Here is a 25196-nt window from a genome sequence, read left to right as displayed (position 1 = left end):
ACTTAAAACCAAAAAAATTAAAAGTAATGTAAATGTCAACAGAAAGGAGAGACTCGGTTATGTAAATAGTGGTAGCAAATGGACCATTTCAAATTTTGATTTAAAGACCTACGTTTAAAGACACTTCTGACGTTATTAAGTGAAAATAATTAATAGAATATAAAACACGTATTTTAGTAATTTAAAAAATGGAGTCAGAAGGAGGAGGAAGGCTGAAAAGACAACCTCAGGTGCTAAGAGTAGTCATATAGTAGTTTTACAGCGGGTAAAAGATTTACTTGTTTCCCCCCTCTGGTTCCATATTTTCTTTAATGTACTGATATTTTTACAATAAACATAATAAACGTAAAAAGTTTCCCTTTTGTAGAATGGTTCTGAATACAAAGCATTCAACAAAAAAGATGAGCATTCATTCACTTTTCAAACACAACGGTAATCTACTACATTCAGGCACAGAATTAACTTGAGGGAATAGGTTTTTGTCTTCATTCATTTATCCATTCTAATCTGGGCATTTACAATGTGGCAGTCACAGTTCTAGACGCTGGGACTACAGCTGTGAATAAAAGAAAGTCCTTACTTCCCAAATCGTTTTCATTCTACGGATCATAATTTCAATTATTTCAGCAACCATACAGTTATATAGTCTAGAACATTTCTAAACCTATCAGCCTCAAGACAAAACACCGCTTCAAAGTTCTTTTTTTCCCTTGGAAGCTAAGTGCTCTTAACAACTTAAAAAGGGACCCCATATGGTTAATTCAGAGCATGACCATATTCCTTCTTCAAAGCTCAGGCAACGCCACCACCTCATATCTATAAAGTACATCACAGTTTAAAGCAGATTTCCCTACACGTTCATTTTTAAAGCAAACCAATACACGGGGTAGGTACGTTTTCTGGTGTTCCACAATCACCCATATCAACCTTTGACTTGGTTTAGGAATTCCCAAGAGTTAGGGCTCAGAAAATCAGAAGGCCAGCTCTACCTGCAAAGCTGACTTGGACAAGTACCTCCGTGCGGAAGGATCCCCCCACCGCCGCCCCGCCCCAGAAGGACCTGCAACCTTGACAGGGCAACCCGGGGACACCCCGCATCATCTAATGAACTTGGGGGAGATCGACTCCAGGAATTTCACAACTTCTCACCGTCGCAACACTCACAACAGAGCCCCTGGGTAACTCCGTTCTCTCGTTTTAAAAAAGTTACAAAGTAAAAACAGACACCAACAGCTTTCCCTAGACTGCAGGGCCGCAATCGGGCTAAGCTCGCCCAGGGCCAACAAACGCTGAGGTCTCAACCCGGGGAGGCAAGGCCTACCGTAAAAGGAGCGGAGACAGAGGGAGGGCCACGGAGGAGCCGGCTCTGCACTCCGAGGCCCGGGCCAGGGCCCGCCCGAGGCGTCCGGCCACCAGGTCACGGACATGGCGGGCACACGGAAGAGAGAAGCCAAGGCCGCGGGACCAGGACCGGGTGACAGGTTTATTGCCCTCAGTGAGCAAGTTGAGTTTCTCGTCACCCTCCCACCCCCAAGTCTACACGCGCATCCCTTCCTCGCCCCTTCGCGTACCTGACACACAGAGGCGCGAAATCCCGCGTAGTCCGAGCGCTCCCCAACCTGCAGAGGCCGGTCCCCGAGCTCGGACTCCTTTTCGCGCCGGTCAAACAAGTACACTGTCCTGTGGCCGACGCCTCCGCCATCCCCCTTAGTCCCCACAGAGGCCCCGCCAGGCCCGCCGCCGTCCGCCGCTGCCATATTGGGGAGAAGGAGAAAAGACAGCGACGCCTGCCGCCGCCGGGCTCAGGGCTGAGGTGCGCGCTGCGCGCGGCGCCTTCAGCTCCAGCTCCTGGGGCGGCTCGAGGCCTCGGCCCGGCGCGCTGCACCTCCTCCTCAGCGGCGGCGGCCGAGCAGCGGCAGGCGCGACGATCACCCGGGAACCGATTCAAACGCGTTCCTGCCGGTGCACCACGTCACTTCCGCGGCCCGCCACTCCTGAGGAGAAGGGGACGCGCGGCGCGCTCCTCACCGGGCCCGGGGCCAGCGCCTGTCGCCGCCCACGGTGCGACCCGCGACCAGCGCCGCCGCCAGGACTGTGGCGCAGGAGGAAGAGGGGTGGCTGGTGGCGGGCGACAGCGAGGGGGCGGGGCGAATCCAGCAGGCCGCGCGGGCAGGGGCGGGGCTTCGCCGCGCGCGCGCGCCCTGGGTCCGCCCCCTCGGCCCTCGCGAAGTTGGAGGGAGGCTGAATCCTTCGCGGGTGCCTGCGCCCTGCGGGTAGTCCTTAGAAGCCGAGGCGGGAGAGCAGGGCTTCGGGGCAGCGGGGGAATCTCCCGAAGAGCTGTGTTCTCTCTGCGGAAAGGACCCCGCAGCCTTCCTGCCTTGCCATGATCCGGAGTGAGCTTGTAGGTGTCGAGCTCGCGGTGCCGAGCCGGCTGGCTGAGCCCTCTCTGGCTGGGTCGCGTGGACTCGGCGGCGGGAAGCTTCAGGCCCGCGGTACTAGCCGGGCGCAGAGTCCACCAAAGCGAGCACGTGGGTCCCTGTGCCGAGAAAGTAGGCGCTACGAGAGCCGGCGCACCTTTTTCCTCCTCATTTCTTAGTAGTTCTGGGTGGGCTCCAGTGTTGGTCCTCGAGACAAAGCTGGTCCGTGAGAACGTCAGAAGGGCACTCTGTGACGTCACAGCGTCCCCGCCCGCACCCTCTGGGGGCCCTGGAGCGCAGACGGCATTCGGGGTACGGGGGTGACTCCAGCGCCCTAGTTTTCTCGCTACCTGCGCTTCGCTGTCTCCCACGTGCCTGTAAATTCTGAAAGAACCCACGCCACAGTTACTAGGGTTAAATTAGATGTTCGCAAAATTCTTAAGGCCTAATACGTTTTCAATAAAAGCCTTTAATCGTCATTACTGGGCAACGTTTCATTAACTATCCTCATCGTGGGCAGGTAGTGCCCTAACTCAACAAATAAAATGGCATTGTTAGAGGATTAGGTTTACTCTCCAATTCTTAGAAATCGTGAATATTGTATACATGAGAGTGATATGTAAATTCAGAAACCCAAAGGTAGCAGATAGAGGGGTTTTTCAAATCTCAGAATATAAGCCTGGATAATAGTGCGTTTTCTGTTTTACTAGGTTTGCTAAAACCTTATATGGACAGACTTACAGAGTTAGTGTTATGGTAGAAACCTAGATTTGCTTGTTGATGTCAAGACGTTTCAAGATCGTGGGGAATGTGTGTATAATGGACTACACATATACTAGAGGTAGGCACCAACTAGAACGAAGTTGTGAAGGCGTGTTTGGGGAACGTAAGTTGTTTGGCTGGAAGTGGGGAGAACTGAGCGGTAGATGGTGGAAGATAAAATTGGAAAGACATAAATTGTGGCCAAATGCCGTTCATGTTCCTTAAGGTGGAGGTGGAGGAAAACAAAAAAGTAACCCCCGATTCTAATGGAATTTCTTTGAAGTCTGATGTTTTAGTTACCTTTCAAATTCATGCGAATGTCTCATTCTATTCCTTTATATAGTGGTGTTTGAGTTAAATAACCCAAAGAAAAACACAAATTGTTTTTCTAATTCTTAGTTAATGGGTAAAATGAATTGCCTCTCTACTTCAGCAAATTGAGATTAGAGCTGGAGGTTCGTCATCAGGGCAATTTCTCATTTCTTTGTAATACCAGATTATACAAGCACACCTCTTTCATGTCTTTAGAAGAGATTTCAGGATCATCTCTAAGAGATTTGTTTTTTAATGGTGCCAGAGAAGTGTACTGCAGTATTACGGGCAGCTCTTGGTGGGAACATTGATGTCTTACCTTGTTGAGAGATCGAGTCTGAATCAGTTTCTTAACGGCAGTATGGCATCACTTTTGTTCTCAGAATATCAAACAATTTTTTCATCAAAGAAAGGTGATAAGTTTGTTCTTTATTTAATTTTCATCACAAGTAAATAAAAGCGTTTGAAATGACCCAGTTCCTTAATGAGTTCTCTTCAATTGACTCTTAATTTTTATTTTAATTAGCTATCTTACTACAGAGTAAAATATTTAAGTGGCCTTGTATCAGTTATTTATTGCTACATAACAAACTTCCCCCAAGCTTAGTGGCCCCTGAAGAAGTTCCCCATTGCCTTCCCCTTGCTTGAGTCAGGCAGGACTTGAGATGCCACAGACCCAGACCAGGTGCAGCTCAGAGATGGTGAACAACAGCTCTTCATGCCTGCAGTTACAAATGGCCTCCAGTAAAACTACAGTCGTCCTTTGGTATCCTTGGGAAATTGGTTTCTGGACCAGGACCCCCAGGGATAGGAAAATCCAAGGCTGCTGAAGTCCCTCTTATAAAAGAGCAAAGTATTTGCATACAACCTACATACATCCTAGATTACTTATAATACCTAATACAATATAAATGCTATGTAAATGGTTGTTATACTGTATTGTTTTTCATTTGTATTTTTTTGTTTTATTGTGATTTTAAAATATGTTCTATCCGCAGTTGGTAGAATCCAGGGATGCGGAACCTGAGGATACTGAGGGCCACTGTACATTGCAAAAAAATGGGACAAAAGACTTAATGGAAAGGATATAAAAGCTGATGAAGCAGAGTGTGAGGATTTTGTGGTGGAAAAAGTACTACACCAAGGTGTGGTGAATGGGAAGGTGGAATATTCCCTGAAGCGGAAAGGATTTACACTTGCTGACAATAATTGAGAATCTGAAGAAAACTTAGATTTTCCTGAGTTAATTGAACTATTTCTTAATCCTCAAAAAAACTGGTAAAGGAAAAGATAGTACAAAAAGAAAATCTTTATCCAATAGTGAATCTGATGACAGCAAATGAAAGGGATGCTACTGAAAAACCAGGAGACTTTGCCAGAACTCTTGATCTTAGGCAAAGAATTGGTGCCGCAGACTGCAGTGAAGAATTAATGTTTCTAATGGAATGCAAAGATTCAGATGAGGCTGACTTGGTGCTGGCAAAGAGGCAAACACGAAGTGTCCTCGAATTGCAAATTATTTTTATGAAAAGAGACTAACTTGGCATTCCTGTCCAGAAAATGAAACTCAAAAATTGTTGCACTGCAGTATACTGCCATATAGTGTGTGTGTGTGTGTGTGTGTGTGTGTGTGTGTGTAAAACCTAGGTCTTGATTTTCTTATTAGTGTGAAATATTCTATTTTTTAAAAAATAGAGATAGAGTCTCACTATGTTGCCCAGGTTGGTCTTGAACTCTGGGCTCAAGTGATCCTACTGCCTTGGCTTCCCAAAAGTGCCGGGACTACCGACGTGAGCCACCCTGCCTGGCCAGCTATTTTCTAATGAAATCTATTTTCTACTTAAAAATCTTGTTTTGAAGTAGAATCGAGAGAGTTTTTGGGGTTGGTTGGTTTTGGGGATTTGTTGGGGTTTTTTTCATTGATAGCACTTGTTACTTTTGAACAAGTAGAAAAAGCTTTCTATAGCTGCTTCATTTACCAGAAAAGAATATTTGATTCCATGGTATATTATTTCCTCTTTTCTAAGTGTTGGGAACATTTTCCATAATCATTACTCAATCATAACTTGTGTTTAACCTATAATGCCTAAGGCTATACTGAATTTTTGTTTGTTTGTGTATATGTAAATACGCACATACATAGTTGTGGTTTTGTTTTTTTTTTACATGAACTGAGACATAGCATTTCACAATCATGGGTAAATTCAAGTTTTCTTCTGGAATGCCATTATTCTAAGCAGCCCAAGGAATAGATCACCTTAGGTTAAAATTTTTCCTAAAGACACAATGTTTCAAATTGAATAATTTGTAATTAGTTGGCCAAGTTAAATACAATGTAAACAATTTAAATTGGACAATTTAAAGAAGCCAAATCAGAGCCGGGCGGTGGCTCATGCCTGTAATCCCAGCACTTTGGGAGGCCAGGTGGGCGGATCACCTGAGGTTGGGAGTTCAGGACTAGCCTGACCAACGTGGAGAAACTCCATCTCCACTAAAAATACAAAATTAGCCGGGCATGGTGGTGCATGCCTGTAATCTTAGCTACTTAGGAGGCTAAGGCAGGAGAATCACTTGAACCCAGGAGGCGGAGGTTGCAGTGAGCTGAGATCACACCATTGCACTCCAGCCTGGGCAATAAGAGCAAAACTCCGTCTCAAAAAAAAAGAAGCCAAGTCAGAGTCCATAATGTCTATAGCTATAGTCATATAAAAGCAACAGTTTATTTGCAAAACCTTCTAAAAGAAATTTTATCACCAACAACCTCCCCACTCAGATGAGGAAACCAGACAGATACTGATGTGGCTTTTTTTTTTTTTTTTTTTTTTGAGACAGGGTCTTGTTATGTTGCCAAGGATGGTGTGCAGTGGTGCACTTATAGCTAACTGCAGCCTTGAACTCCTGGGTTCAAGCAATCCTTCCGCCTCAGCCTCCCAAGTAGCTAGGACTACAGGCACATGCCACCACACCCAGCTAATTTTAAAATTTCTTTGTAGAGACAGGATCTTGCTTTCTTTTCCAAGCTGCTCTAACTCTTGGTCTTGAGCGACCCTTCCGTCTCAGCCTCCCAAAGTGCTGGGATTGCAGACGTAAACCACCACTCTCAGCCCAATACTGGTGTGTTTTAATTAGCCAAGCAAGGCTTAGCTAAGCGGGCATTTAAAGGTTCCTTCTAAAGAGCCATTTGTTTACAAAAAGTTGAAAATCTTACGCTATATTGGCCAAAAGGTCATAATTCATGGAATGTCTTTGCTCATGAAACTAAATAGACGGTTAGAGATGTTGCTGTTTAAGACCTGGTGGCATACATGGGTGAACAATTGCAATGTAAACTCTTGACTTGCATGCTTTTTCTTTACCTCAACCCATTCATTACATGTAGGCTCAATTATTTCACTATTTAGGTTACTGGTTCAGAAGAAGCCAGGAAAAACAATAACACTATAGTAATAAGAATGTTACCTGAGTGTGTATTGCTTACTTTCTTGTAGATACTGCTGAATAGTGATCAATACGTAGCTTTATATTTTTAAAAATAAAAATAACTTAGTGGCTTAAATAGGAATCATTTATTTGCTTGTGATCGACAATTTGGGCTAAGCTCAGCTGAACAGATCTTCTGCTGGTCTCACTTGAGATCACTTCAACAGCTGCAATCACCTGGTAGCTTCACCAAGGCTGGATGGCTCACAATGGCCTCACTCACATGGCTGGCAGTTAGCTAAGGCTGTTGGTTGGAGCGCCTCAATTTTCCTCTAGTAGGCATCTCTAATAGCATAGCTTGATTTCTTACTTGATTGTCACAGCATTCCAAAAGAAAAGGCTCCAGTGTGCAAGTGCTTATGGAAGTTCTGCTTGCATCACATTTTCTTTTCTTTTTTTTTTTTTTTTTTTTTGAGACAGAGTCCCAGTCTGTCACCCAGGCTGGAGTGCAGTGCGCGGTCTCGGCTCACTGCAGCCCCTGTCTCCTGAGTTCAAACAATTCTTCCACCTCAGCCTCCTTAGTAGAACATAGGTGCGCACCATCACGCTGGGCTAATTTTTGTATTTTTAGTAGAGATGAGATTTCACCATGTTAGCCAGGCTGGTCTCCAACTCCTGACCTCAAGTGATCCACCTGCCTCGGCCTCCCAAAATGCTGGGATTACAGGTGTGAGCCACCGCACCCGGCCTGCATCACGTTTTCCAATGTCCCACTGGCCAAAGCTAGTCATGCAGCCAAGCCCCTGTGTGGTCCACTCCCACAATAGAGGTAGGCTTACAAAAATCCCGATACGGAAAATAGCGCTGTATCTGTATATTGAGATGAGATGAGTTTGAAAAAGTATTGCAGATATATGGTAGCTGGCAAAAAGAGGGAAAAGAAAAGCAGTCTTGTTAGGATTTGGTGATGAGATTAAATTTCCCCCAAATAAAAATACCTAGAAAATTGTGCTTGCTTTGGCAGCACATATACTAAAATGGGAATGATACAGAGAAGATTAGCATGGCCCTTGCGCTAGGATGACACACAAATTCGTGAAACATTCCATATTATCAAAAAATAAAAATACCTAGAAAATAAAGGGCAAGGGCTGGGCGTGGTGGCTTATGCCTGTAATCCCAGCACTTTGGGAGGCCGAGACGGGCGGATCACAACTTCAAGAGATCGAGAGCATCCTGGCCAACATGGTGAAACCCCATCTGTACTAAAAATACAAAAATTAGCTGGGTGTGGTGGCGTGTGCCTGTAGTCCCAGCTACTCGGGAGAATCGCTTGAACCTGCGAGGCAGAGGTTGCAGTGAGCTGAGATCATGCCACTGCATTCCAGCCTGGTGACAGAGCAAGATTCTGTCTCAAAAAAAAAAAAAAAAAAAAAAAGAAGGGCAAGGAAAGTGATTTTGGGGGGTTATTTTTTATTTCGCCCATTTGTGGGAAATTCTACAGGATGAAAGTGATTTTTTTAATACCTCTATCTTCTCAAATTTATTTATTTTTACTATTTCTGGAGAAATAAGAACAATTTTAGTGACATGAATTCAGGCTTTGCCAGTTAAAATAGTTTCTGTAATATAATTTGTGACTTTGAACCCCAAATCTGCCAAACTGGTAGAGAACATTTTGGAGTTCCTTCATTCCCAGTTTTTGTTTTTTTGTTTTTGTTTTTGAGAAAGGGTCTCATTCTGTCTCTCAGACTGGAGTGCAGTGTCACAATCTCAGCTCACTGCAGCCTCTACTTCCTGGTCTCAAACCATATTCCCACCTTGGCCTCCTGAGTAGCTGGGACCACAGTCATGCACCACCATGTCCGTCTAATTTTTGTATTTTTTGTAGAGATGGGTTTTCACTATGTTGTCCCGGCTGGTCTTGAACCCCTGAGCTCAGGTGAGCCACCCACCTCAGCCTCCCAAAATGCTGGGATTACAGGCATGAGCCGCTGTGCCCAGCCTCATTCCCAGTTTTAACAAGTTGGATGCTTCTGAGTGGTAGGGGTAGAGGCTCATCCATGTCTACGAGGCAGCCTCTTTAGATTTAGTGGCTTCCTGCTGCTTTTGTGCTGTTTGGGACACAGGCGCCATTTGCAAGGGTTATTTTTAATCCCATTTGCCTATACATACATATAGCTATTTTGGGGTGGGGGAACCAGGCCATTTTACCAGCCTACAGGGAATCTCTTTTTTAATCTGGATAAAATCCTTTGCCTTTCTCTTCCTTCAAGGCACTCTATCAATGCCTATAAATCCTTTTCTTGGTCAGATACAGTGGCTCATGCCTGTAATCCCAGCATTTTGGGAGGCTGAAGCAGGCGAATCACCTGAGGTCAGAAATTTGAGACCAGCCTGGTCAACATGGCGAAACCCCGTCTCTACTAAAAACATAAAAATTAGCCGGTTGTGGTGGCACACGCCTGTAGTCCCAGCTAGTGGAGAGGCTGAGGCAGGAGAATCGCTTGAACCGGGGAGGCAGAGGTTGCAGTGAGCTGGGATCGTGGCACTGCACTCCTGCCTGAGCGACAGAGCAAGACTCCAGCTCCAAAAAAAAAAAAATTGTTTTTCATTACCTGTTTGATTATGCTTTTATTTTGATTGTAAAGCACTGATTATTTTTCCTTCAAAAGTCCATGTAGTTAGGCCAAGGCAGGCGGATCACCTGAGGTCAGGAGTTCAAGACCAGTCTGACCAACATGGAGAAACTCCGTCTCTACTAAAAACACAAAATTAGCCGGGCGTGGTGGCACATGCCTGTAATCCCAGCTACTCCGAGGCTGAGGCAGGAGAATCGCTTGAACCCGGAAGGCGGAGGTTGCAGTGAGCTGAGATCGCGCCCTTGCACTCCAGCCTGGGCAGCAGTGCGAGACTCCGTCTCAAATAAAATAAAATAAAATAAAATCCATGTAGTTGATTTTTTCCTTATATATGAAAAATGGTACTTAGAATTTATTGAGTTCTTAAACTGCCAGTACCTCTACAAACACATTACATTTGCTTGTTCAGTCTGTTTCTACATTTTTATATCATGAAATATTTCATACATACAAGAGTATACATAATCTAAACGTCTGTGAAAAGACAAGCACATCTGTCTTAAAACCATTAACTTAAATAAAAGAGCATTACTGATACTTTCAAAGACCCCAGTAAGCTCCTTCCAAAATGACATCTCTCTACTACTGAAGTATTCTCTATTCTGAAATTTGTAGGTATTTGTTTTCCTTCTGTTTGTAATAAATTATTTAGTTTTTGAGTTTTTGAACTATGTGTACATATATACATTCTTCTGCTCATTTTTTCTTCTTCATATTTGTAAGATTCAATAATGTTGATACAAGTTACTGTAGTTCATTCTTTTTTTATTCTGTTTTACTGTTATATAGTATTTCTTGATACGAGTACACCACTGTTTTTCCATTCTCCTATCAATGAACATTTAAATTATTTCCAGGTCTTTGGTTTCTTTGTCTGTTTGCTTTTACTTTTAAATCAAGCTTCTATGAATATGTGTCTGTTGTATCCTGATGTTCTTATGCAATGGATATAATATTGCATAGGTTATTTATCAAGTGTCATAGAATATGGCCAATTTACACACTTACCTGATAATGCCAAATTATTTTCCAGCAGTATAGAAGACCTGCTGCTCCACTACCTTGTCAACAGGTAGGAGTGTTTTACTTTTGAAAATTTTTGTCAATCTGGTAGATGTGAAATAGTACCTCATTGTGGTTGTAATTTGCACCTACCTCATTATAAATGAGATTGAGGCTGGGCGTGGTGGATCACACCTGTAATCTCAGCACTTTGTGAGGCCGAGGCAGGCAGATCAACTGAGGCTAGGAGTTCGAGACCAGCCTAGCCAACATGACAAAACCCCGTCTTTACTAAAAATTCAAACAATTAGCCAGTGTGCTGGCGCCTGCCTGTAATCCCAGCTACTTGGGAGGCTGAGGCACGAAAGTTGCTTTAGTCTGGGAGGGGTAAATTGCAGTAAACCGAGATTACACTGTTGCACTCCAGCCTGGATGACAGAGCAAGACTGTCTCAAAAAAAAAAAAAAAAAAGATTGAGCACCTTTTCATATGTGTATTTCCTAATTGTGTTTCCTCTTCTATGAAATGCTTATTCATGGCTAGTGCCTTTTTTGTTGTTGTTGTTGTTTGAGATGGAGTCTGGCTCTGTGCCCAGGCTGGGGTGCAGTGGCGCAATCCCGGCTCACTGCAACTTCCGCCTCCCTGGTTCAAGCGATTCCCCTGCCTCAGCCTCCCAAGGAGCTGGGACTAGAGGCACGCACCACCACACCCAGCTAATTTTGTATTTTTAGTAGAAAAATACGGGGTTTAGGCCAGGCGCAGTGGCTCACGCCTGTAATCCCAGCACTTTGGGAGGCCGAGGTGGGAGGATCACCTGAGGTCAGGAGTTCGAGACCAGCCTCAACATGGAGAAACCTTGTCTCTACTAAAAATACAAAATTAGCTGGGCATGGTGGTGCATGCCTGTAATCCCAGCTACTCGGGAGGCTGAGGCAGGAGAATTGCTTGAACCCGGGAGGCGGAGGTTGCGGTGAGCCGAGATCGCGCCATTGCACTCCAGCCTGGGCAACAAGAGCAAAACTCTGTCTTAAAAAAAAAAAAAAAGAAAAAGAAAAATACGGGGTTTCACCATTTTGGCCAGGATGGTTTCAATCTCTTGATCTCGTGATCCGCCCGCCTCGGCCTCCCAAAGTGTTGGGATTACAGGCATGAGTGAGCCACCGCGCCCGGCCTTGTTTTTTTTTTAACACAAGGTCTTGCTCTGTTGCCTGGGCTGGAGTGCAGTGGCACAATCAGGCTCACTGCAGCCTCAGCCTCCTGGCTCAAGGTATTCTCCCACCTTAGCCTCCCAAGTAGCTGGGGCTACAGGTGTGGGCCACCACACCTGGCTAAATGTGCCCGTTTTTTGATGAAATTACTTGATTTTTCCTATTTTTTTTTTTAAGTTCTCTACATATTGTGGATACTAAAATTTTGTTGGTTATGTCTATATAACATCTTTTCCCAGTTTGTGATTTGTAATTTCCCTTTCTTTGTGAGATCTTTTAATGAATGGTAGTTCTTGATCTTAGTATATTTGAACTTATCAAATTATTTCCATTATGGTTTGTACTTTTTGGTCTCTAAGTATTCCTCTAATACAAAGGCATTTTCAAATTTTATTTTATTTTATTTTATTTATTTATTTATTTTGAGACAGAGTTTCACTCTCGTTGCCCAGGCTGGAGTGCAGTGTCACGATCTCAGCTCACTGCAACCTCCACCTCCCATGTTCAATCGATTCTCCTGCCTCAGCCTCCCAAGTAGCTGAGATTACAGGCGCCCACCACCACGCCCAGCTAATTTTTGTATTTTTAATAGAGATAGGGTTTCACCACATTGGCCAGGCTGGTCTGGAACTCCTGACCTCAGGTGATCAACCCACCTTGGCCTCCCAAGGTGCTGGGATTACAGTCATGAGCCACGGTGCCTGGCCTCAAATTTTATTTTTGAAGTTTAAAATTTTTCTATTAAAAACACTTAATGGCCAGGCATGGTGGCTCACTCCTGTAATCCCAGCACTTTGGGAGGCCAAGGAGGGCAGATCACCTCAGATCAGGAATTCGAGATCAGCCTGGCCAACATGGCAAAACCCGTCTCTACTAAAAATACAAAAATAGCTGGTCGTGGTGGTGCACACCTGCAGTCCCAGCTAGTCAAGAAGCTGAGCAGGAGAATCACTTGAACCTGGGAGGCAGAAGTTGCAGTGAACCGAGCTCGTGCCACTGCACTCCAGCCTGGGTGACAGAGACAGACTCCGTCTAAAAGAAAAAAAAAAAAAAATTAGTCCTTAAACTGTGCCAAGTTGGTTTTTATGTATTATACTAAAAGGGGCTCCCACTCCTTTTTTTTTTTTTTTTCAAATTGTCTGATCATCATTTGTTGAATAGTCTATCTTTCCCTTGCTGTATTATGTGTGACTTTCTGTTACATACCAAGTTTCCATAAATGCATGCCTCTGTTCCTGGACTGTCTAGCCTGTTTTGTTGGTCAATTTTTTAATCCTCTCTACTAATACTACACTTCCTTAATTACTCTAGCTGTATTATATTTTGATGTCCACTGGAGCAAACCACCTCATCTTATTCCTTTTCCGGAGTGTCATGTAGTTGGTTTTGCTTTGTTTTTTTTTATGCCATTGCTGCCTTAAAGATACGTGGTTGTTTTTTAGGTATCACTTGTGATAATTTCCTCCTCTTTTTGCTCAGTGCTTTCTCACACAAGAGACACTTAGAATTATGGTCAACTGTGTTTCCATAATAGTAATACCTGAGGTTCAATAAAAACCTGAGTACATCATAAGCTTTCTAAATTGACTAGTACTGCTTTGTAAATTGCTTACCAAATGCTTAGTTGTGGTTGGAAAGCTGCTGTTTATTTCCACATCAACCTCATTATCAGATCCCACAACCCTTGATATTTCATACTGTTCATCATTACCCTGTGCATTCTGATTCAATTACAGCGCTAATAGACCAGGTTCCCTAACAACACAGAGAGACCAAGTTTTTAAATCACTCACTGCTTATAGAAAATTTTCTCCTTCTTGGCTTTTCATGGGTTTCACCCAACTGAACTAAATAGGAAAACATGATTCTGCTAATTTCACTTGCATGTATACACACATGTGGCAGAAATTTTCAAGACAAATAAAATTGGGAACTTCTTCCCTGGCCCCAAATTCTAAAAGTAAAATTGGCTCTCTGGACTAGAATAATGTATGGCTTTATCCTGTGACTTCCTCACCCCCTTGTATCCCAAATTGAGAAGCATGGCTCTTGGCAGTCAGAAGCAATAAAAAATTTTTATAAGCGGGTATGGCATAATAAGATCTATCCTACAAATAAAACTCTGGCAAGAGTGGAAAGGAGGGACACCATTTTGTGCATGCTTTATACCTTAGTTAGATGATAAAGTGACAGTTATTAAAGATCTATCATCATTCATCTATTCAGCAAACACATATTGTGTAGAAATTTTTTTTTTATTAATTTTGCACACAAAAACAATAAACATTTTCTAAAAATACATACAAACAAAAAGATGCGTATCAAACATATTAGGAAGGTTACACATGGGAAGTCGGGGAATAGAAATGGGGGGTGGGAGTTAAAATAAGGTAGAGAGGGACTTTATGTGGATCAGTGATAATAACTCAATCCTCTATTTGACAAAGAAGAGGGAGAAGGAAGAGGAAGAAAAAGAAAGGGGGATAAAGGATCAGAAAGGGAGGAAAATAGAAAAAATTAGAGTATGACTCCAGGGTAGACCTGTTTTGTTGTCACTGAGTTGGTTGGTTGGTTTGTCTGTTGTATTTTTCATGTTTCGCCAAGTTGGCCAGACTGGTCTTGAACTCCTAGCCCGAAGTGATCAACCCGCCTCGCCCCCCAGAGTGCCGGGACCACAGGCGTGAGCCACCACGCCAGCCCCCACATTGCTTCTGGCTCCGTGGTAGACCTCCCAGACGGAGCGGCCGGGCGAGGCACTCCTCACTTCCCAGACGGGGCGGCCGGGCAGAGGCGCTCCTCACTTCTTCCCGACGGGGCGGCCGGGCAGAGGCGCTCCTCACTTCTTCCCGGAGGGGCGGCCGGGCAGAGGCGCTCCTCACTTCTTCCCGGACGGGGCGGCCGGGCAGAGGCGTCCTCACTCAGGGCGGCTCCTCATTCCAGAGGGGCGGCCGGGCAGAGGCGCTCCTCACTTCCCAGACGGGGCGGCCGGGCAGAGGCCTCCTCACTTCTTCCCGGATGGGGCGGCCGGGCAGAGGCGCTCCTCACTTCTTCCCGGACGGGGCGGCCGGGCAGAGGCGCTCCGGGGGGGGGGGGGGGGGGGGGCAGAGGCGCTCCTCACTTCTTCCCGGATGGGGCGGCCGGGCAGAGGCGCTCCTCACTTCTTCCCGGACGGGGCGGCCGGGCAGAGGCGGTCCTCACCTCCAGACGATAGGTGGCCGGGCAGAGGCGCTCCTCATTTCACAGATGGGGCGGCCGGGCAGAGGCGCTCCTCATTTCACAGATGGGGCGGCCGGGCAGAGGCGCTCCTCACTTCCCAGACAGTGGGTGGCCGGGCAGAGGCGCTCCTCACTTCCCAGACAGTGGGTGGCCGGGCAGAGGCGCTCCTCACTTCCCAGACAGTGGGTGGCCGGGCAGAGGCGCTCCTCACTTCCCAGACGGTGGGTGGCCGGGCAGAGGCGCTCCTCACTTTTGTGTAGAAATTGAGATAACAAATAGAAGTCTCTATCTTCATGGTGCTCACCTTCTATAGGGGGAGACAGAAAAAAATTAACAAATATACAGAATGTCAGATGGAGATCAATGTGCTGTGGAGAAAAATAAAGGATGCAGAGTGCTAGGGGCTGGATGGTCACACTTTGATATAAAGTCAGAGAAGATCTCTCTGATAAGGTGACACTGTTAAGACGTCTTTCTTAAGTTGAGCAGAAAGCTAAAGGAAGTAAAGGAGCAAGTTGTGTAACAATCTAGGAGACAAGTGTTCCTGGCACAGGGAAAACAAGTGCAAAGATCAGAGTTTTGGAAGGATGATGTTGTGTTACAGTTACAGAGAAGGCGATCAGAGAGATCAATGGGGAAGAGTGGGAATTATGTGAAGAAAAGATCATGCAGGGCCTCAGAGGCCATTGTGATAACTTTGGCATTCACCTGGAATGACATGGGATGTGTTGGAAGACTTGGAGTAGAGGTGTAGTATGGTCTGACATAGTTTTACAGAGAACTATGACTGCTCCATTGAAGATACACTGTCAGGGGCCAAATGCACAGGCCAGCCTACCTGTTAAGAAGCTGATTCAATAATCCAGGCACAAGATAGCGAGGACATGAGCTGGGCTGGCAGTGGTGGAGCTGAGCAGAAGGGGTCAGATTTTTAAGGCGCAACTGACAGATGCATTAATGGATCAAATGCGGGGTATATGAAAAAGATAGTAGTTAAGCCAATCTCCAAAATCTGTGGTTCCCGGGGAAGTATTGTGCATACTTGCATATTTTTGGCTATCCAGCATCTCAGTCCCTTCTGATGTTTGGGGGATTCCCCATCATATAAATCTGAGGGGCAGACAGAGCCCACCTCCTACTGAAGGAGGCCAGATGCTCCTTTTTCCAGTCTCCCCTGCAGTCGAGCTGTATGCACACGAATAGGACTCAGTCTATCAGAGATTGATGGGGCAGTAGCACCAGTTTCCAGTTTGTGGAGGCAACAGAGGCACACGTACCTTAGGGTGGAATGATGTTAGCTGTGCAAGGGACAGGTAGCAGTGGTATCCCCATGGAACCAGTTCATGATTTTAGCTATGCTTCTGACTATGTAGCTTTCAAGTCAGATTGGCCAAACTCCCAGCAAAGCCACAAGCTACCCAATTTCCTAGCCACAAATATTTCTACTTTTAAAGGAACCAGAGGTGGTTTCTTTTCCTTGTAACTAAACACCCTGATTTGTCCACCAAGGACTGATATTCTACTGTGAATGTTGTCATAATGATAACTGTCATTCATTGAGTGAGCAAGGCACTTATTTCAACGAATTCTATTAGATGAATATTCCTGTTTGAGAAGTGAGGACACTGAGATGTAAAGGACAAATCATCAGGCCAGGCACAGTGGCTCACACCTGGAATCCCAGCACTTTGGGAGGCTGAGGTGGGCAGATCACTTAATCTCAGGAGTTTGAGACCAGCCTGGCCAACATGGCGAAATCCTGTCTCTACTAAAAATACAAAAATTAGCTGGGCATGGTGGCTCGTGCCTGTAACCCCATCTACTTTGGGGGCTGAGGCAGGAGCATCACTTGAGCCCGGGAGATGGAGGTTGCAGTGAGCCGAGATTGTGCCACCGCACTCCAGCCGGGCGACAGAGCGAGACTCCGTCTCAAAAAAAAAAAAAAAAAATCTAAGTTTATTTGGCTACAAAGCTTGGACACTACAAATAACCTCATCTGGGGTTCATAAAATATGAACTGAGCCATTTTTACATTAATTCAGCTTTCTCTATGTCTTATATATATGTATTCACAACAAATTCTCAACTTTGCTTGAAATCCTCTGAAACTATGTATAGGACTTAATGCTGAAATATTAAGATATATCATTGTTTTGAAAAAATTATCATAGTCTGATGAGGGCCATAAATCAAGTTCAAAATAAATTCTAATATTTGTTAGTATTGTTTGAAATTTGGGCAAAATTAGTTAAGTTTTTTCTGAATTTCAGTTTTAATAGGCCATGTTTTGGTCAATTAGAAGATAGAGGCAAAGTGCTTTATCAGTAAATATACTGAGCTCATTCTCAGAAGGTATCTATTACCAGAAACATTAAATACTGTGGTTGATTGAAACACTTATTTTCATGCTATTTTAAATAATTAAACAGCTATAGTTCCCCAAGGATGAGGGATTTCAATATTTGAAACATGCTGCTGGAAAATAATGTGATGCTTGCCAACAAGAGGAGTGTCTATGAAGAAATGAAACTGATTATCAGGAAAGAAACTGAAACTGTGGTTTGTGAGCCTAGAGAAGCACTCAGAGGAGGGGTGTGTTATAACATTTTTATTTGCACAGCATTAAAGAGGCAACATGGTGTTAGGGACAAGTAAATTGAGCTGGGAGTGAGGACCTGTGCTCCCAGGTGCCAAACCTAATCCCTTTCTAGCTAGCTATGCAACAAAGGGCAATTCAATGAGCACTACACGCAAGATTGAAAATACAGATTAAAAATAAAAAAAAGGCACAAAAACAGAAATAATTGTGACACTTTATTAGAAGTATTCATTCATTGCCCGGGCACAGTGGCTCACACCTGTAATCCCAGCACTTTGGGAGGCTGTGGGTGGACCACGAGGTCAGGAGTTCAAGACCAGCCTGGCCAACATGGTGAAACCCTGTCTCTACTAAAAATACAAAAATTAGCCAGGCGTGGTGGCAGGTGCCTGTAATCCCAGCTACTCAGGAGGGTGAGGCAGAGAATTGCCTGAACCCAGGAGGCGGAGGTTGCAGTGAGCCGAGATCACACCACTGCACTCCAGCCTGGGTGACAGAGCAGGACTCTGTCTCAAAAAAAAAAAAGAAGTGTTTATTTATTTATTCATTAACTTATTCAGCACTTGTCGATCAAAAACCTACTGTGGGCCAGGCACTGGAGCTTCAAAGATGAACAAGAAAAAGGGCCCCCCACCAAAGAGCAGGCCGCCTGGGGAATAATGACTGGAGACTCTCTGCTGTCGTCTCCAGCCTCCCGCAGGACTGACATCGGCACCTCCCTTCAACAGAATTCCCTCTCCCCTTTCTTTGGCCCTGCCCAGATCTTTCCTCCTCTACCAATCGCCTCCATACACCTTTAGTTTAACTGGCTCAATTTAAACATTATTTCCCCAAATAAGACCTTCCTGTCCTGCACTGCCTTCTCCACCCTGTCTTCACCCACACCCACACCTGTGGGCCAGAATGATCTTCAGAAACCTTAAACCCTAAAGATGGTATTGTGTTTCCCATTCTGCAAATAAAGTAAACATAAAAACAATACAGAAGTGTAAAATAGGCTGGGTGTGGTGGCTCACGGCTGTGTAATCCCAGCACTTTGGGAGGCTGAGGCCGGCGAATCACTTGAGGTCAGGAGTCCAAGACCAGCCTGGCCAACACAATGAAACTCCATCTCTACTAAAAATACAAAAATTAGCCAGGTGTGGTGGCACGCGCCTGTGATCTCAGCTACTCGGGAGGCTGAGGCAGGAAAATCTCTTGAGCCTGGGAGGTGGAGGTTGCGGTGAGCCAAGATCGTGCCACTACACTCTAGCCTGGGTGATGGAGCGAGACTCTGTCTCAAAAAAAAAAAAAGTATAAAATAAGTAAAACTATATATAAACCTGCTCTCCAGATATTCTAAACTGTGGATAATCTAATGTAATTTGTCATCTTTATGGTGGACGTACTTTTGTACCTATAACTTTTGCATACACATTCATAGTTTGCATCGATTTCCTGAAGTCCCTGAAGTTCCATGGTCCCCAGATCAAGAGCCCTGATTCTAAAATTCCATTTATCCCTGAATTAAGGAGACAGATCTCTGAAGTTCCTGGAGTCATCTTAAAGATTTTGTGCTTTGTTGGAACTCAAGAGGCTCAGGCAGAAGGATTGCTTGAGTCCAGGAGTTTGAGGCTGTAGTGAGCTATGATCACGCCACTGCACTGCAGCCTGGGAGACAGAGTGAGACCCTGTTTCTAAAAAAAGAGAGATTTATTGTACAACATGGTGACTATAGTTAATAACAATATATTGTAGTCTTGAAAATTGCTAAGAGAATAGATTTTAAGTGTTCTCACCACAAAAAATGAGAGTATGTGAGGTAATACATATGATAATTAATTAGCTTGACTTAGCCATTCCACGATGTATGCATACTTCAAAACAACATGTTATACACTGAATGTTTACAATCATATATATTTAAGTTGTATATAATAATATATACAATTTTTATTTGTCAATTAAAATGACAAGAAAAGAAAATATTTTAAATACAAAATATATTTTAAGTAAAAATAATAGAAAATAAAAATAATAGCATAAAAAATAGAAGGGATTATGACTGTATTATGGACAGATGTGAAAGACTTTTAGGAAATGAAATTGACAGATCCTGGATAAAAAAGTGGGGAAAGGGCTGGGCACGATGACTCACGCCTATAATCCCAGCACTTTGGGAGGCTGAGGCAGGTGGATCACAAGGTGAGGAGTCCAAGACCAGCCTGGCCAAGATGGTGAAATCCCGTCTCTACTAAAAATACAAAAATTAGCCGGACATGGTGGCAGGTGCCTGTAATCTCAGCTACTCGGGAGGCTGAGGCAGATAATTGCTTGAACCCGGGAGATGGAGGTTGCAGTGAGCTGAGATCGTGCCACTGCACTCCAGCCTGGGCGACAGAACAAGACTCTGTCTGAAAAAAAAGAAAAGTGAGCAGAGGTAGGAATCACAGATGACTCCCAAGTTTAGAGGGTTGGAAGAGAGTGCCACAGGGATCCTCAGGAGACTTCTGCATTTAGAGGAGGAAAGAGATTCTCATAATGAAAATAATAAGTATGTAAGGTAATGCGTATAGTAATTAACTTGATCTACCCACTCCAGTATGGTATGTATAAATATTTTGAAACATCCTGTTGTACACAATAAATATACACAATTTTTATTTGTCAGTTTAAAAATATGTATTATTTTAAAAAGCCTAATTCCACTCTGAAAATTAAAAACAGAAGAAAAAGAGACAAGGAAAGAGAAACTTTACTTGCTGTCACTATAAGGGTGTCAGACTTCTTTCTGAGGAAGCCAGAAAGAGTGGCTCAGCAAATTCAAAACACAAGTATTTAAATGGAAAGAAAGACAAAATTATCAGGGCACTAAGTTTATATCAGCCTGTTGAAGGTGAGGAAAAAAGCCACTTAATCATACAGGTATCATATATGCAAAAATCATTCATGTTGGCCAGGCATGGTGGCTCACAACTGTAAACCCAGCACTTTGGAAGGCTAAAATGGGTGGATTGCTTGAGCCTAGGAGTTCAAGACCAGCCTGGGCAACATGGCAAAACCACTTCTCTATAACAAAGTACAAACATTAGCCAGGTATGGTGGCACACATGTGTAGTCTCAGCTACTGAGGTGGGAGGATCGCTTGAGCCCAGGAGGTTGAGGCTGCAGCGAGCCATGATTGTGCCACCACACTCCAGCCTGAGTGACAGAGTGAGATCCTGTCTCCAAAAAATTAAAAAAAAAAAAAGAAAAAGATCATTCATGTCTTTAGACATCAGCATAGCAAAAGTCAGGGACAGCATTATTTAGAGAATCCAGGCTCACTGCAAATTTTTTAGAGTTTATTATTTTGGAGACCAGAATCAGTCAGGATGACCCTATTCTTTTAAGCTTTTCTTAAGAATGTGAAGTGGTTTGATTTTGTTCCTATCTATAGTATGTGATGTGCTTAATCATACTGTTAGCAGAACAAAGCATGAGTTTTGCTTCTATAGGAGATTAGCAATGGCATAAGGCATGTGGAGGGAAGGAAAGGAGAGAGGGAAGGACGGACTGACCATACAGAGACATAGAGTTGGGTGTGCATGGCACGCATGTGTAACAAAGAGCAAGTATAAACTATTATTGGGGCTCCTGTGAGTCTGTGTCATCACTCAGGTGTCCAGGCCTCATTAGGCCACACAGCAGACTGATCAGTAATTTCCAACCTTTCATCTGGGCTCCAGATGAAATAGTGATGAGGAGTCTTTGTAGAACTTGGAGAAGGTAGAACTGAAACTCAAGGGAGATCCTCTAAAATGGTTACAGAAGGTATTGTCTAGTTCAAAGAAGATCACTTTCGTAAGGATTTAACAATAGTCCAAGTTGAAAACCTCAGGCTTCATCTGTTGGCAAATAATACATAAGGTATTTCTAGGCTACTCCAGAGAGAAAGAGTCAAAGTCTGCAGGAAATCACTAGCTCCTGCAATATCAATCAAATTAAAACTCCACAACTGGCAATAGATGGGGAATTTACACATGGGCTCTGTAGAATAGCTAGACTTTGAAGCCCCGATCTTCCCTTTGGGGTTCCTTTCTATTGCTATCACTGCCAGCTCCTTTTTGGAAATTCTATTACTTCTTTTTTTGTAGTGGGGAGGGGATCTCACTCTGTTGCCTAGGCTGGAATGCAATGGTGCAATCACAGTTCACTGCAGCCTCCACCTCCCTGGGCTCAGGAGATTCTCTCACCTCAGCCTCCCTAGTAGCCCAAACTACAGATGCCCACCACTATGCCTGGCTAATTTTTGTATTTTTTGTAGAGACGGGGTTTTGCCATGTTGCCCAGGCTAGTCTCGAACTCCTGACCGCGGGCAATGCATTCGCCTCAGCCTCCCAAAGTGCTGGGATTACAGGTGTGAGCCACCACGCCCGGCCACTATCACCTTTTGTGAACATACATCCCCACCTTAGTTCCTGGCAGCATAGTAGAGACTTTGCTGGGTGTTCAGACTATAGTATGCATAAGAATAACCTGTACGGTGTGTTTAAAATACAAATTCCTAGGTTCCACACCCAGGTATTAATATTTTGAATCAGTCAAATATGAGACTGAGAATGTATATTTTTAACAACTTTCATGTGGTTCTGACAGATATAGTTCAAACACCACATTTTGAGAAACACTGAACCAAATGGGACAAAAAAGGTGATGGATATAGAAAAGAATATATTGAAGCCAATCTGAAAAGGCTACATACTGAATGATGTCAAGTATATGACATTTCTGGAAAAGGCAAAACTATGGAGACCGGAAAATGATCAGTGGTTGCCCAAGGGCTGCAAAGAGGGAGGGACGAGCAGGCAAACCACAGAGGATTTTTAGGGCAGTGAAATTATTCTGCCTGATACCATAGTGGTGAATACATGTCACTTATACATTTGTCCAAACCCACTGAATGTGCAACATGAAGAGTGAACCCTTATGTAAACTAGGGACATTCGGTGGTTATGATGTACCTGCATAGATTCCCTCATTGTAACACATGCACTGCTCTCTGGTGGGCAATGCTGAAAACCAGGGAGCTGGCATGTGGGGGGGCAGGGGGTACCTTTCTTTCCATTTTGCTGTGAACCTAAAACTGTTCTAAAAACATAGTCTCTCTCTCTCTCTGTTTTTTTTTAGACGGAGTCTCGCTTGGTCGTCCAGGCTGGAGTGCGGTGGCGCAATCTCAGCTCACTGCAAGCTCAGCCTCCCGGCTTCACGCCATTCTCCTGCCTCAGCCTCCCAAGTAGCTGGGACTACAGGTGCCCGCCACCACGCCCTGCTAATTTTTTGTGTTTTTAGTAGAGACGGGGTTTCATCATGTTAGCCAGGATGGTCTCTATCTCCTGACCTTGTGATCCGCCCGCCTCGGCCTCCCAAAGTGCCAGGATTACAGACGTGAGCCACCACGCCCGGGCTAAATTTCCATTTCTTATCTAAGTTTCACTTTCTTTAGAGAGAAATAATCTCTTCTCTAAAACTATATTACTCATCCTCCCCTTACAAGGCAATTGGCCTGTTCTAGAGTTAGAATGCAACGTCTCCACACAGATCATATAGCACACAGGTCATTAGCCATCCACAACCACATCAATTATGAAAAATAAGGACACTTTTTATTTGTCACATTCCTCAAAATGTGTATTTTTCAGTTCTAAATATCCCTATTAATAGTTAATTTAAGTCCGGGCACGATGGCTCACGCCTGTAATCTCAGCACTTTGGGAGGCCGAGGCGGGCAGATCACTTGAGGTCAGGAGTTTGAGACCAGTCTGGCCAACATGGCGAAACCCTGTCTCAACTAAAAATACAAAAATTAGCTGGGCATGGTGGCACGCACCTGTAATGCCAGCTACTTGGGAGACTGAGGCAGGAGAATCACTTGAACCGGGGAAGTGGAGGTTGCAGTGAGCTGAGATTGTGCCATTGCACTCCAGCCTGGGCGACAGAGCGAGACTCTCTGCCAAGAAAAAACAAAATGTTAATTCAAGCTGCCATTTGCCAAGCCTGGGCCAGTTCCTCCTCACAGACTGTACTCTGGCTTGATGTGAATCTGACTCCCGTAATTGCCCCGTGCTGTCCTGTGGGACATAATTCCCGATACTTCTGAGATGTGATTTAGAAAACGAATACTTCTCCAAAGGAAACAATAAATTTGCAGAGATAAAACTGCCTAAATCATGCTGATTATGCTGCACAAAGAGAACAAAGCCCTCCCTATTCCCAATCATATGTATAGGAAATGTAGACTTTTTCGAGGCAGTTAGCAGGAACAAAATATGCGCAAAGACTCTGTTTTCATGTTTTTAGTTTTGTATTAGACGTTTCCTGCTTCTACAGCTGTTGGGTGTGTCCCTCCTCCTGTTCCGGTGATGTAAACCTAAAAAAAAAAAAAAAAAAAAGCTTCTCAAAAAAGAATAAAGAAGTAAACACACACACACCACACACACACTGAATATTTTAGATTCCCTGTTACGTCAACCCTTTTCATTTTAGAGAATGTTTTTGCCTCACATGTGCAAAACTAAATCTGTCCAACCTTGTTGCTTTTTCAGAAGAAAAGGAAGTATACACTCATGTATTGTCTCCAGCTTTGCTAGCCTAAGAGAAAAACTGCCTGTAACTCAAAGCCAAATCCTCAAGGTGTTCTCGCTCAAAGCCAACCACAACAGGAAGGGGAAGTACACAATATCTTACACTTTATATAATTTTGCTGTTCTCTCCTCATGTCCCTACATCTCTCACACATCTCTAAATCTTCTTACGGGGTAGAGCATCCTTGAAATGCAGGAAACAGCTTCTGGATATCCAATGTAGGGCTCCCCTTAGATTTTTCACAGCGGCCAAGCAGCCTCCTATCTACATAAAAGTCAAAGTCCCCATTTTCCTCTGCTGTGGTTGAAATTTTCACGGGGTGCTCCTCTGGAACTACAGTCCTACCGAGCCTTTTCTATGGCCTTCTACGCAGCCAAGTTACTTTCCCCAAACAGGGCACTTAATTCTAATCAGAGCTTGAGAAACTCTGCCAGCAGTCAGACTGTGATAAACAATGTTTTCAGCAGGACACAGAAAGGCCAACAGAACAATGTTTCTAACCAAACATAATTAATGCTATACTATAGTATAGCATCCCCTGCCCCACCACACCACACCCTTGCTTGCTATACCTACTTGATGGAACTCCCCAAGTTCCTTTTCTTTGCCCCAGGATAGAGGTTGCCTTAAGGAAAGACATCAAGATAATGCTGGTCTTGGCTCCCAGTTACCCAGTTACTCCTTTCTTTCCATGCACAGATTGAGAGCATCCACCACCAAGCAACTTTTTTGTCTGTCCTGCTGGTCACCCTCCATCAGGGGATTTTGCTGGAAGTGCCAGCCTTTCCTAGCCCTTTCCAGGCCTCCACAGCCAGTTCTGTTTCTATCCTGACTCAATTCCACATCTTTCCTCCCTCTCCTGAAAATGGACAATTTTGAGTAACCACCTGTTTCACTTCTCCATATTCCTTTTTCAGGATGTGAGGCATGAAGATGCGGGTGTGAAAGTAGATCTCAAATTCCTTTTCAAGGATCCAAATAACTTGGCCCTTGACCCTCCTGGTGCCTAGAAAAC

The 25196-nt window shown here is 44.3% G+C and overlaps 1 protein-coding gene, 1 non-coding gene and 1 pseudogene across 4 annotated transcripts in view; 2 read left to right on the top strand and 1 right to left on the bottom strand.

Annotated features, from left to right (window-relative positions):
- The window catches only part of SMCHD1 (structural maintenance of chromosomes flexible hinge domain containing 1), a 154010-nt gene extending 151893 nt beyond the window's left edge, over window positions 1-2117 (bottom strand). For all 3 annotated transcript variants that reach the window (XR_004029653.1, XM_030810685.1, XM_030810687.1), the window contains exon 1: window positions 1572-2117. Coding sequence is in view for 2 of the 3 variants with exons in the window: in XM_030810685.1 (XP_030666545.1) it covers window positions 1572-1757 (186 nt within the window). In the remaining variant the exon portion in view is untranslated. The remainder of the gene's footprint in view (window positions 1-1571) is intronic.
- A 2108-nt stretch (window positions 2118-4225) lies between these two features.
- On the top strand, window positions 4226-25191 carry LOC100588931 (annotated as a pseudogene).
- LOC115834857 lies at window positions 7920-8026 on the top strand. Its single transcript, XR_004029858.1, has one exon. It is a non-coding gene; the product is annotated as a U6 spliceosomal RNA (small nuclear RNA).
- Window positions 25192-25196: the final 5 nt, after the last annotated feature.

Source organism: Nomascus leucogenys, chromosome 4, assembly GCF_006542625.1.
Source record: "Nomascus leucogenys isolate Asia chromosome 4, Asia_NLE_v1, whole genome shotgun sequence".
Lineage (NCBI taxonomy): Eukaryota > Metazoa > Chordata > Mammalia > Primates > Hylobatidae > Nomascus > Nomascus leucogenys.
This window is presented reverse-complemented; position numbering and strand designations above follow the sequence as displayed.